Source organism: Gymnoscopelus microlampas, assembly GCF_963454915.1.
Source record: "Gymnoscopelus microlampas genome assembly, chromosome: 9".
Taxonomy (NCBI): Eukaryota; Metazoa; Chordata; class Actinopteri; order Myctophiformes; family Myctophidae; genus Gymnoscopelus; species Gymnoscopelus microlampas.
Genome location: NC_139946.1, coordinates 4,931,219 through 4,945,797, shown reverse-complemented (window position 1 = coordinate 4,945,797; position 14,579 = coordinate 4,931,219). Strand labels below are relative to the sequence as shown.

Genomic DNA, 14,579 nt, shown 5'->3' with positions numbered 1-14,579 from the left:
GCAACCAAGTGTAAAATCAGCCATTATGACGCCATCAAGGCACGGCCACAATACATTTTAGTCGACTAAATCAACTGTAGATTTAGTCGACTATAATCTTATGATATTAGGCGACTAAAACTAGATAAAAACTACGATATTTCAGATGACTAAAATATGACTATAACTAAATGGAATTTGATTCAAAAGGCTATGACTAAAACTAAATAAAATTTGCTGTGAAAATCAACACTGATCCACCGTGGTGCATCCAGCTTGGTCGAGTGTCTATACGAACATATATTTGGCCCGTGTTCGGGGGAGGGGGGCTGGGTGAGGAGGGAGGGTGATATTAGTCACTGCATGTATTCCTGACTGTCAGCAGGGAGTGCTCCCGGTGGGGGTTCCTCACTGGCAGGTGAGTCAGTAGGATTTAACAGCAGTGACAACACAGAAATGTGTGGGGAGGAAATAATTGGCAAAACGACTGGTAAATCCCCCCCAAAACAAATAAAATATGAACAAAAATGTGTACATTATTTTCACTTCAGTCGTTGACTCTTGTGTTGATTTTGACAGCAAATTTTGATTTGGTTTAGTCTTTTGAATAAAATGCCATTTAGTTTTAGTCATATTTTAGTCATCTGAAATTTTTTAGTTTTTGTCTAGTTTCAGTCGACAAAATATCATAAGATTATAGTCAACTAAATCTACATTTGATTTAGTCGACTAAAATGTATTTTGGCGGTGCCTTGATGGCGTCGTAATGGCTGATCTTACGCTCGGTTGCATGCTGAAAATAGCCGATCTACTAGCTTGTAGATCTGCTATTTTCAGAGCGCAACACCTGAGCACAACCAACCATAAAATGACTTGTCTTTTAGTTCTACTGGATCTCTTCTCCACTAGTCTCTCTCTCTAACATTTGTGACAGTTTTGTCATCATAGCTTAGTTTTTATTTCGTTTTCGTCAGTATAAAAAGGTAGTCGACGACCATTTTTCGTCATAGTTTTAGTCGACGAAATCAACACTGGTTGACTCGCATTTACATATTGTATGTGGGGGTCTGCTTTTGGATTAAATTCATGTAGAACAAGACTGCAATCTGTCAATTGCTAACTTGCGCCTTGAGAATTAATGTACAATTTAAACAAAGAAAAAAAAAATATATATATAAAGAAATGTTATTGAGGGAGGGGGAGGTCAGTGTCCTCGACCTTCAACTTCACGAAATTTTCTGTGCTTGAACACTGAAGACTGAAGTCGATGGACAGTTATAGACTACTAGGATGACGTCATAGTCAAAAATCTGTCAAAAGTTTTCGTCATCTCACTCCAGGATGACGTCATAATGGTTTCGTCGTTGGAGATGACGTAATGGTTATGTAACCGTTACGTCATTCTTAACAGTATATAGCTAAGTGCGGACCGCACGTAGCTATATATATATATATATATATATATATATATATATATATATATATATATATACTTATATACTTATATACATATATATATATATATATATATATATATATATATATACTTATATACTTATATACATATATATACATATATATATATATATATATATATATATATATATATATATATATGTATATAAGTATATAAGTATATATATATATATATATATATATATATATGTATATATATATATATATATGTATATAAGTATATAAGTATATATATATATATATATATATATATATATATATATATATATATATATATATATATATATATATATACTTATACACTTATATACGTTGTGTATATGTTGTGTACTCCTTTCGACATGACGACCCTGAATACAGTACTTGCGCTGCTTCACAGGCGCAAGTAATTACTAATTAACTCATTAAGATAATGACACGATAAAAATGATAAACAGCATAGCAGGAAATATATATTCTAGTTCTTTTTTTTTACAAACTATCCGTTACATTCTGTCTCACCTGGATTCATCGAGGTTGGCCAGCTGGTAAAGCATCTCGAATACATTGCACACCAAGGCCATCACCACACCGGGCAGGGACTTCTCCTGTACGCAAAACACAAAGTCAGCAGGGGGGCCAAGCACAGGATCAAGTGCTTACCCATCAGTGGTTTTCAAACTTTTTTTGTGCCCACGGTACACCAATGGTCAAGTAAAAAAAATAATCTCAAGGCACACCTGTATTCATAGTGAAAATAGCCAATCTACAAGATCACAATGCACTAAGTACTGATGAAGTAAAAGTTAAAAAGTAAATACATAATTAAGTAACTTTGCGTATACTTGTACATATTGCAATAACAATGTGCAGTTGTAACAAAATCCAAGGCACACCTGGACTTGTCTCATGGCAAAGCATTTGAAAACCATTGATTTAATGCATGCTTAATGCCTATATTGTCATTTGTAATCGTTCCACACTCTTTCACTCTTTTTTGGCTGAACCGCAACAATGTGGCCAGCAAAACCCGTCATTGACTGAGTGAATGACTGGCCACTGAGTGATGAAGTTACACCATTGGTCGATGAGGTTACACCAATTTAGGGATGTCTTAAACCGATGGTTTTCAAAGTGGTGTTTTCAGGGGGTCCCCAACAAAATCAGTTTTCACCACTTTAAACCATATCTTATGCTTTGGCAATTCAATTCAATAGTTTTTACATTTTAAAAATAATCTTGAACATTTTAGACCCATTTAGACCAGAGTCCGATTCTATAAACACTTTTTCTGAAAATCTTCAAATTTGTATTCAAAAATGTCAAAAACAAATTATGTTGCTATATATAGCAACAGCTAATGTGACACAGAGGTGTTCCCGGCTTGAGTCTAAATGGGTTCAATTACTTTGTCCCTGGAACAAAATATTTTCAGATGGGGGGTGGCCAAATGCATATCAATTTGGGGGGGTCCTTGACATGAAAAAGTTTGAGAACCACTATTACCAAATGTCTAAATAGTAGACAGTACGTTTGGGTTAACCTGTTCCAGTGCGTAGGCGGAGTTGAAGACGGCGGAGCTGGAGCTGCTGGATGCGGAGGCCGAGGACTCGGAGCTGCCGGAGGGGGTTCCCGTACCCGAGCTCTTCACCGTCAGGCTCTGCTCGTCACTGAAGCCCAGCTGAGAGAGCAGCTTCTGGTCTCGATTCATTGTCAGCTATATCCATTAGGATGATGAAGACGCATGGACATAATAAAGATGTATTAAAGCAGTGTTTCTAAATAAAAACTAAGCTATGATGACTAAAACTAAGACTAAATATATTGACAATTTCGTCAACAAATAAAAACTAGACTAAAATGTTAGTGAGGGACTAGTGGTGAAGAGATCCAGTAGAACTAAAAGACAAGTCATTTTATGTTTGGTTGCGCCTCGGGTGTTGCGCTCTGAAAATAGCAGATCTACAAGCTCACAACGCGTCGCGTTGTGAGGTTGTAGATCGGCTATTTTCAGCATGCAACCAAGTGTAAAATCAGCCATTACGACGCCATCAAGGCACCGCCAAAATACATTTGAGTCGACTAAATCAACTGTAGATTTAGTCAACTATAATCTTATGATATTTAGTCGACTAAAACTAGACAAATTCAGATGACTAAAATATGACTAAAACTAAATGGAATTTTATTCAAAAGACTATGACTAGATAGATAGATAGATAGATCTTTATTGTCATTGTACAGGTACAACGAAATTAAAAGTGCCAACCAATTAGTGCATCAATCACTCAATATAAAACATCAATCTATAATAAACACATAGCTAAAACACGCATCAACATACAGTACTTCTTGCATTTCACAGACCCCTATTGCACTTAATATGTCATCCCAGCTGTTGTTGCACAACCCGCATTGCACATAACTTAAAAACAAAACAGCATAGGAAACATGAATAGCAGCAGCCTATCATTTCATAGCAGCATTGAGTGCAACTACCGCTGTGGGGTAGAAACTATTACAGAATCTACTGGTCCCTGACATAATTGATCTGTACCTTCTGCCTGACGGCATCAGATGGAACAGGGAATGTCCGGGGTGAGAATCGTCCTTTAGAATGTTCTGTGTTTTTTTGGAAGAGCGGGATCTGTGTAGGTGTTCGAGTGAGGGCAGAGGGCAGCCAATGATCTTTTGTGCTGTGTTAATGACCCTCTGGAGCTTTTTCCTCTGATCTGCCGTGCAGCTGTTGTACCACACGCATATGCAGTACGTTAGAATGCTCTCCACGGAGCAACGATAGAAGGACACCAGCAGTCTCTGTGTGATGTTGTTACCCCTGAGTACCCTCAGGAAGTACAGTCTCTGCTGGGCCTTTTTCAGCAGCTCAGAGGTGTTCACAGTCCACTAAAACTAAATCCAAATTTGCTGTCAAAATCAACACTAGATTAAAGCTAAATAAAATCTCATGACTGTATGGATGGCCAAGACAAGTCCTATTGTGCGATTTATGAGACAGTGTGAAAGGAGATTATCTGAGACCATGGAGGTTTTATGGAAGATGCTTCTGAACATGTGTTCTATTGCTAGTTTGAACAATTCAAACACTCTTCAAACACTCTTTATTCTATTGCTATTTTGACCACTTCAAATACTCTAATCTTGAAATAACAAATAACCGGAAATAATCAATCTACAAGCTCGCTGAGCTTGTAGATCGTCTAATTTGGGTGCGTGACATGCCTCCATAGAAGACAAGCTGGCTTCTGTGGAATCCAAATGACTGAAATCAGTCGTGGAGACTGAGTACTTGTCACACTGTGCGTGAGGTGGATGACATAACAAGAAAACGGAGCTGCCATCCTGCCTATAGCTACATAAAAAATTAAACATTACATACATAATTAAAACACTTACCACACTGTCATTGGCGAAGATCTGAACATTGTCCACTGGACAGCTGAGGTGCTCAGAAATCTTCCACCGGATACTTCCTATTGTCTCATTACTGTGGGCCTGGAGAGAAACACACACATTTTACTAACAATGTATTAATGCACACATAAAGGAGAGCATGCAAGGACATAAACATTAAAAAGGTACATATCAAAAAAAGGAATAAAAAAAAAATCCAAAAGGGTAGCACATCCAAAAATTTCAATTAAATGGAGGACAAATTACTCACATTTCCACTTTTTTTATTGGCACACCAATAAAATGAACGCTTACGCGTTTCGGCTATGAGCCTTCCTCAGAGCATGCTCTATTTTTGGATGTGCTACCCCTTTGGAATTTTTTTGATTCCTTTTTTTGATATGTATACTGGACTTTGGGTCTGGCACTCCACTGAGAACCCATTGTTGATGCGCAACCTCTTTTTCTTATTTAATTAAAAAGGTACAGTTAAAGGTAGGGTAAGTGATATTTTTGGGTTAAAATAAAAAGTATTTTGTTAAAAGGTTAAAGCACTATATTGTGATAGTAATCACTGCTATAGAGTGTTTGTTCAGTAACAGGAGTCTCCCCGTCTCTCCAGCTCTTTAATAAACAGGAAATACATTTTCTGGTACAGTAGGTGTCAAAATCTCAGCCAATCAGGAGAAAGTACCCATTTTTAAGCTTCATTTTTATAGTGTTCCAGTTCAAATTTTGTCTGCTCATTTCTTAGTGTCATCACTTCCAATTTTACTTGTTTAATCTATATCCTGGTTGAGTTCTCTATCCTTATTGGATAAAATTGGAAATGAAACTGAAACGAAAATGCATTTTCTGTTTAATAAAGAGCTGGAGAGACAAGGAGACTCCTTTTACTGAACAAACACTCTATAGCAATGAGTACTATCAGAATATAGAGCTATTTAACCCTTATTTTAACAAAATAAAATCACTTACCCTACCTTTAAGGTTACATTCACAAAACCATGGCATTATGTCTAGGGCTGTCACTATTACAACATTTAAGTTGAAGATTAATTGTCATACAAATAATTGAGATTAACGATTTCATTGTGAACATATGAATAAAAATGTAATTTCTTTTTGGCTTTTAGTTGCACAAGGAAGATATGACAAATAATACACATACATACATACATTTAATACATAGTGGAAATAGCTGAGTGGAAATAGCAGATCTACAAGCTCAAAACGGGTCACATCGCAACACGTTTTGAACTTGTAGATCTGCTATTTCCACTATTTTTGAAAATTTCTAACATGGTGATGATTATAACAATTATGCAAAAAAAAATATTCTGATTATCTCATAATTGTGACAGGTCTACATATGTCACACACAGAGTAAGAGAGGGTGCACAACTGAGTCAACGGTAGAAGTTCCTAGCCTACCTCCAGGGTGAAGGTGTCTTTGGTTGACTCATAGGTGACGTGCAGAGTGACGGGGTGGCCGTTGTACGAGGCCCCGTGAGGTAGAATGGTGCGAGGAACCGAGTACAGATCCTACAAAAAACAACAACAACACATTTCAGCTTTTAACTCACTCATCTAAATCACACACTAACAAGACAACCTAGAGGTGTGTGTTGAGCTCATTCACTACCCTCTGGTGGACAAAATGAGCAAACAGGGTGACATACATAATTGTATGCAAATTTACATCTGTACTATATAACAAACAGCCTCATTATCCTCGCCAGGAGGCCGGAACGGCAGAAGATTGTACTCACTAATGTGAGTCCGTCTGTCTGTCTATCTGTCCGTCTGTTAACAGCTAAACTCCGGCGCCGTTGAACCGATCGGTGTGAAACTGTTCACGCACACTCCCGGTATGCCAAGGAAAAACCTAGATTCTCTGCCGTTTCACGTTTTCTTCAAAACACACGTTTTGCTACTACTCCCACAAATTCCGTCCAATCCTCACACAAATCGGTACATATTATCTCTGCCGTCGTGTGTGATCAAGATTTCGCAGGTTTCTTTCCAATTGGCTATGACTGCCTTCCAAACTTTGCGGGCCCAGGGTAGGCAACCATGGCCTGGGCGAGGATAACTTTTCTAGCTCAACTGATAAAAAATACATTTCTAAAAACACATACACTGTGAGGAAGTCTTCGATGAAGACAGGGCAGGGACATACCTCTATTGTGATGACGTAGCGCTCAGCCAATAGCAGCAGTCTCTCGATGATTACCAGCTTTGTGGATCTAAAGACAACACACAAACTACAGTCTCTAACATTATGTCATTTAAAAAAGACTAAAAGAAAGGTTCGACATCATCGTCTTAACACAGCGGTTCTCAACCTTTTCTGGGTCAGGGTCCACTGACCAGAACACTGTTAGGATTTAGAAGGCGTTTTTAGGTCTAAATGGATTGTTATATTATCATTACAATCTTAGTGCTGTGCCAATTATTGGGGGGACCATTTGCAATATCCACACGTCCCGCTACTGGGCCCCCGGCCCACAGGTTGAGATCCACTGGTCTTAACACACTATTTCAAATGGTTCCCAACTGTGGTTTTACTCTGGAACCCCACGTTTGTGTTGACAATAAAGCAAGGCACCATCTAAAACCGGGAAAGTATCTGTGTGTCACTTTAGATTTTAGCGAACGTTGTCTATATGAAAAATAGCAGATGTACAAGCTTCCCGTGACGCGCTGCAAGCTTGTACATATGCTATTTTTTTAAACATTTTTGAAAAAGTGTGGGAACCAACTGATTTAGAAGGCCTCAGGTCTTAATGGGTTAACCCACTCAATCCGGGAAAGCATCTGTGTCCTTTTTTATACTTTGGCTATTCAAAAATAGCAGATATACAAGCTCATAAGCTTGTAGATCTGCTCTGTAGATCTGCTACTTTTGAAAAATAATCTTGAAAATGTGTGCAACTCTTTGAATATAGGCTATATATTTTTTTTTTTAAAGCGAACATTTTTAACTCAGATCTTTGCTCCGGATTCAAAGATTTGCAAATCTACAAGCTCATAGCGCAGCACTCGGTGCCACGCTATGAGCTTGTAGATCTCATTAAAGTATAAAATAATGGTTATATAGGCTTTAGCTAAAAATCTAAAATGACACAGATGCGTTCCCGGATTGGATTGGACGGGTTAACAAACAATTTCTCTTTCAACGTTTTGGAAACACTTTCACCCATCTTGAGGCCCACATGCTCAGCTGAGTATGTACTTTATTCCCCCCCTCCCTCCCCACCCAGACTCCCACAGCCCCCTACTGCGTACCTAGATGGAGATTGGACAGAAGTAGCCACCGTTGGCATGGCAGTGGCTGTCAGCATCTTGGTCGCCCTAGTAACAGCATGAGTCAAGGTAGGCCCACCCAGGGCAGAGCTGGCCGCCTGAGGAGAAGAGAAGAAAATAAATAACATCAAAGTGATATGAAGGCATTCAATGGACTTAAAGGCATTGTAGAACTTTGCTCTGTGTTTGCCTAACAAAACAATATATACTTTTTGTTTTACCCATCATTTTCCTCTATACCAGCCACTGGAGTAGTGTGGGTGGTGTCTCTCGTTATTTTGTTTGTTTTGGTAGCCCTCAAATTATCTCAAATGAAAATAGTCACAAATAGTCACTGTAAATATTAAGGAAGGACCAGCACAGGGAGTAGTGGCTGGTGTTAAAGGACGACTTCACCCATCTTCATATAATTGGTCCTCACTAATGCTCCTGATAAAATGATAAAAAAAAAATCTACTCTGTTCAAGCAAATAGAAACTTCAGGCTTTCTATTCCTGGAAAGTTGCAATGCAATAATAGAAGCCATTGTTCTCGTGTTAATACAAATCTAAATAAAAAAAGTGAAATCTTTTTGGGAGAAAGAAATCCTGCCTAACAATGATGTCACTGGTAGACAGGTTTCTGGACTGGCCGCAGCCCTCCTATGAGACAGAGTGAGTAGGAAAAAATGGTACCATTTTATCATAAGCATTAGTGAGGACCAATTATATGACGATAGGTTGAAAATGGGAGAAGTCGTCCTTTAAGGTTAATGGGAAGTAATCTAAAGATAGAGTAAGAACTACTGTTCCCTACAATGTTCATTAGAATATATCGTTGCTGTCAGGCAGAAACCTCCTATCTCCATGTTCTAACTGTGTGTTTTTTTTTAGCTTGTAGATCTGCTATTTTGGTGTTTTTGAATTTGACTCCTAAAAGGTAACAGTTTTGGACATATGAGGTTTCCACCCGACAGAGACGATATAATGTTGGCACTTAATAAACAATATACTATCCGACTAAATATAATGGCAGCATGAGAGCCCGGTCCCCTGGGACCAGGCTACGTCACTTGATGTATGCAGCAACTCACCTCTAGTCTTTTATAACAATCAGCAATGAACTTCTTGTGCAAGGACACAGAATCCTGCAAGGACATGAAGTCAACACAGTCACACACAGTACAGGAGTAGCCACTGCCTGTTTAAAAACCTTACAGCTCAGACTATTATATGCATGGGTTCAGTGCAGTGTTCATTTTGACAGCAAAGTCAGTGTTGATTTACTAGTGGACTAGTGGAGAAGAGATCCAGTAGAACTAAAAGACAAGTAATTGTATGTTTGGTTGCGCTCTGAAAATAGCCGATCTACAAGCTCACAACGCGCCGGGCTGCGACGCGTTGTGAGCTTGTAGATCGGCTATTTTCAGCACGCAACCAAGTGTAAAATCAGCCATTGCGACGCCATCAAGGCACCGACAAAATACATTTTAGTCGACTAAATCAACTGTAGATTTAGTCGACTATAATCTTATGATATTTAGTCAACTAAAACTAGACAAAAACTAAAACATTTCAGATGACTAAAATATGACTAAAACGAAATGGAACTTTATTCAAAAGACTATGACTAAAACTAAATCAAAATGTGTTGTCAAAATCAACACTGATTCAGTCATAGTCTTTTGAAAACAATCCCTCTTTAGTTTTAGTCACATTTTAAGTCATCTGAAATGTTTCAGTTTTAGTCTAGTTTTTAGTCGACTAAGTCTACATTTGATTTAGTCTACAAAAATGTAACGGGTTTAGTTAAAGTGTAATGCATTGTTTTAAATGATTCGTGTACAATAACACACACATGAGTAGTACACGCCGGCACATACCAAACACATGAAAATAGGTAAAACCGTTGACTCATGGGTGCACATTAATGCATCCATGCACAAGCAAATGTGCACATACACACACACACACACACAGACACACACAGGCTGACCTTCTTCATCTTGGGGTTGAGGTTGGTGTAGCTATAAGTGATAATGAGCAGGATGGCCTCGTTGGCTATTTCTTCGTCTGGGGTCTCCATGGCGATGCGCCAGATGAAGTCCATGCCCGCCAGGTCCAGACGTTCCACACACTGAAACACCAACAGCGCACGTTTTGTTTACATCTGATGCACTCTGTGTGTTTCAGCACTGAAGTATGGTATTATGGTAACACTTTACTTGAAGGGATATTCCACTTTCAAACATGTGTGGGGTCTTTTAACGTCTACTCAGGCTTTTGAGAACGCCCCAGACAGCTTTTAAGTTGCTTGATTCAGTATTTAGATATTTGATACTAATTTGATCAGACATACACCCTTTAAACTCCATTTTATAACACACATCCGTAAAGTGTGAGGGGGTCTGTGTATTTTCAATTATTTATTTTATTATATATATATATATATATATATATATATATATATATATATATATATATATATACACACATATATTTATTTATTTTTTCCTCTGAAAATTAAATACAAATCAAAAATGTAATAAAATAAATGAAAATCAAAATTGAAAAAACAGCCCCCCTCACACATTATAACTACCATACCTTAGTCAGCTATAGTGTCTTTGTTATTATAATGCATATAATGCATTCTGACCAGCACTTATAATAATAATAAACCTTGTTATGCGTTATTATGAACATTTATAACAATGTATTATAATTTATAATGCATTATAAACGCTACCTTTAAGTAAAATACTTTATTGAATAAATTATTATGAAAACAGTTTATATATAAAAAACAAAAACTGACCAACTGAGTTCCTTGTCGTTTCAGCCGATGGTCACACAGGTTGACATTCTCAAAGAAGGTCTTGAACAGATTGAACCCTGAGAGAAATACAGAAAAACAACCCACAATAATGAAACTAAATCACAAGGAGGCTAAATCTTGCAGCATGCTCCGAACAAAGTTGAACTTCTGTCTTCGGCAGGTCAACGAGAACAAAATGACTTCATCACGGTGTTAACGAAGATGTGATTTAATCTTTTTACGGGAGCGTTATACAACTGGATAGAAGGCATTTGGGACACACTTTGAGCGGTGTTTTGGAGTTTATAAACCGATTTTTGATATCCTTGATAAGACATCACAGGGTAAGGAAACGATAGAAATCAAAGTAATTTTTTGGATGATGTATTCCTTAATGTCGAGAGATAGCACTCTGTGTCTGTTGGCGGAAATTTGGCCAAGACAAATTCTGTCACATTGGAGGTTCATGAAAACCGCGGAGATATGTGGTAAAAAAAATCACTGTTAAATACACTGCACACGGTGGGCAGGTCTAACGTTCACAACTCGCAGCGAGTATAATAAAACACTTTTTGTCCTCAGAGAACCTTGTTCGTTTTGGCAAACCCCCCCGCCGAAACTGAAAAAGAAATGCGACTTCATTTGGAGTACGCTGCCAGCTTAATTCGCTCACTGAAGAGGATTGCCCTTGACTTACTGATAGTTTATTTTTAATTAATTGCATTTGCGCAGCGTCTTAGGTCTGAATTAGCACTTTATTGATGTAATGAATGAAATGAATTGAATACAAGCAGTACTGTGGCTCGCTAGGACGAGAATTGTGAAGGACTGTGTTAAAGAAGTAAGGTCTGAACCGCAGTGTTTCAAGTGGTTTATGGTTCCTGCCCTTCCCCGGGTGGAAACCTTGTATGTCCAAAAAGGTTATTTTTTCATGACCTTAAAAAAAAAACATTTAAATAGCCGATCTACAAGCTCACAACACGTCGCGACGCCACACGTTCTGAGCTTGTAGATATTTAAATATGGAGATATAAGCAGGGGTGCACATAACTTTTTAGGTCTGGTACGCAGAAGAGCACCTGGACATGTGACTTGGTGCGCATGGCGCCCGTCCCGTTTTGTCAACGGGGGGGGGGGTTCAGCCCGGAAAGTTTTGTCAACGGGGGGGGGGGGGGTTCAGCACGGTGCCCGCCGGACAGTTTTGTCAACGGGGGGGGGGGGGGGGGCGAGAAAAAAAGGACGCTCTGCTTCTAAATTCCGCCGATTTTCGCCGTTTTTTTTTTCTCATGCTGTTACATAAAGCCCCCAAGGTTGGTGCCCTGTGCTGCTGCGCTGATTTTATCCGCCAGATTGGGACGTTCACGGCATATTTTGCACCATTACGGTGCGTTCATCATCGGTGACGAGTGCCTCTAACAGCCGCTGCTGCAGCCAGGCAATGCGAGGCGATGCAAGGCGACGCGAGTCATATCTCTACCCCTCCACCTAATGGCTGTACATGGGGCCGACGGGTGCTTTAGAGTGATTGTGTGAGTGTGGCTTCAGGAAGTAAATTCCTAGCCTCGATCTCCAGGCTTTTATTTTTTAGTTTTGCTAAAAAATAAAAGCTTGGAAATTCCTGTCCCAGCTGTTGGGTTGAGTGAGTTGAGTTGAGTTGGTGCGCAAAAGCGCCTCGCGTCGCCTGATGTGGTGCGCATTTTTTATTTTGGGTGCGCATGCGCACCTGCGCACCAGTTATGTGCACCCCTGGATATAAGGTTTCTACCCGACGGCAACGTTATGCAAAATGACCCTGTGACAAAATTTCAGTGGGTCCTTGACACACCAGTTGAGAAACACAGCTCTAGTGCAGCGGTTAAGACCTGAACTCATCGGTGTCATTTTAGATGTCTTTGGCTATTCAAAAATAGCAGATATACAAGCCCATATCGCGGCACCGAGTGCCGCGATATGAGCTTGTATATCTGCTATTTTTGAAAAATCGTGAAAATTATTTCTTTATATTTTTTTCCGAAAAACTGTTAGGATTTAGAAAATGTTTAGAAGCGTCCTCAGGTCTTAACGGGTTAAAGTGGGGTCCGGGGACCCCCAGGGGCCCTTGAGAGCTCATTTTTTTCTTCACAAATCCACTCTTCTGGGGGGTCCCTGGCACAAAACCTTTTCAGATGGGGGTCTGCGGTCAGAACTGCATCTCTAGTGGATGTTCTCCTCACCGTTCATGGTGATCTCATAAGGCTCCAGCTTGAGGATCTTCTCCTTGAAGAGCTGCTGCTGGACGTCACTCTCCAGGTCGTGCTGTCCTTTAGTGAACCACTCGAAACACATCTGCACACAACCAGAAAGAACCACATGTCTGTGTTGTATCCTACTGACTCACCCTGCCAGTGAGGAACCCCCAACGGGAGGACATAGAACCTTCGTCAAAATAGCTTTGAAAACATTTTATTTTTCTAAAGGTTTGATAGGATAATATGGGCAAATACAGTGGTGGAAAGTAACTAAGTACATTTACTTAAGTATTGTACCTATGTACAATTTAGAGGTACTTGCACTTTACTTGAGTATTTCCAATTTCCAATACTTTTACTTCTACTCCACTACATCTCAGAGGCAAATATTGTACTTTTACTCCACTGCAATTATTTGAAAACTTTAGTTACTAGTTACTTTGCAGAAAATTATTACATTATATAACATACATTAAACACTTTATGCCTATTTTACACCTAGGCTATTTGAAAATAGCAGATCTACAAGCTCACAACGCGTCGCATCGCGACGCGTTGTGAGCTTGTAAATCTGCTATTTTCAAGCATTATAGTACTTTTACTTTTGGTACTTTGAGTACATTTTGATACCAATACTTTTGTACTTTTACTCAAGTAAATTTTGAAATCCAGACTTTTACTTGTAACGGAGTACTTCTACATCGCAGTATTGATACTTTTACTTAAGTAAAACATTTGAGTACCTTTTCCACCACTGGGCAAATATCACATTATAAATGTTTTTACCAAATAAGCTGATATTGATATTGTGGCGGTAATATCATATAGTGACAATAATATACTATATTACATTTTTTAAGAAATAGTGAAAACTGATGGTTTACAAGGTGACAACTAAGCTATTTTGGACAATTTTTTGTATATATATTTAGTATAAAATAAGGCTTATGTGATTAAAACACTTATATAAACGTAGGTAAACTTCCTTTATACCTATCCTCGCTTTTGGAACCAAAGGTTACTGGACATTCAACAGGTTCACAAACACACTTTATTAGATATACCAGTCCACGTAAGAGCAGTGAACAAGGAAAGACTGCTTTCATGCATTATGCTCCACACTAATGGAACAAACTTCAGGACTCTCTGAAACTGGTGCGAGTTGTCTCAATAGAGACATTCAGGGTGCTTCTTGAGGACACACTACAGTACATAGTGACTGCACCTGTTTCATGTAACACTATGTTTATTTGCATCTGTTCCATTGTAATGTGATTCAAATGTTTGTTATCGTTTCTCATTATGTATGTATTTTATATGCCGTTATCAGGGCGTCCTTGAAAAAGAGAGCTTGCTCTCAATGGGCTTCCCTCAATAATTAAATAAAGAAAGAAGAAAGAC

At 38.7% G+C, this 14,579-nt stretch overlaps 1 protein-coding gene across 11 annotated transcripts in view; it reads right to left on the bottom strand.

Moving 5' to 3' along the window:
- Positions 1 to 14,579, bottom strand: part of usp24 (ubiquitin specific peptidase 24) — a 101,542-nt gene that overhangs the window by 51,048 nt on the left and 35,915 nt on the right. For 4 of the 11 annotated variants that reach the window (XM_084067657.1, XM_084067660.1, XM_084067664.1 and 1 more), the window contains 10 exons: positions 13,164 to 13,275; positions 10,951 to 11,027; positions 10,129 to 10,269; positions 9,227 to 9,280; positions 8,137 to 8,252; positions 7,028 to 7,112; positions 6,280 to 6,390; positions 4,849 to 4,947; positions 2,966 to 3,151; positions 1,957 to 2,042 (listed from right to left, as the gene is read on the bottom strand). In XM_084067657.1, the coding sequence (XP_083923783.1) occupies positions 1,957 to 2,042; positions 2,966 to 3,151; positions 4,849 to 4,947; positions 6,280 to 6,390; positions 7,028 to 7,112; positions 8,137 to 8,252; positions 9,227 to 9,280; positions 10,129 to 10,269; positions 10,951 to 11,027; positions 13,164 to 13,275 (1,067 nt within the window). The remainder of the gene's footprint in view (positions 1 to 1,956; positions 2,043 to 2,965; positions 3,152 to 4,848; positions 4,948 to 6,279; positions 6,391 to 7,027; positions 7,113 to 8,136; positions 8,253 to 9,226; positions 9,281 to 10,128; positions 10,270 to 10,950; positions 11,028 to 13,163; positions 13,276 to 14,579) is intronic. The other 7 variants (XM_084067661.1, XM_084067665.1, XM_084067658.1 and 4 more) reach the window with 3 other exon arrangements.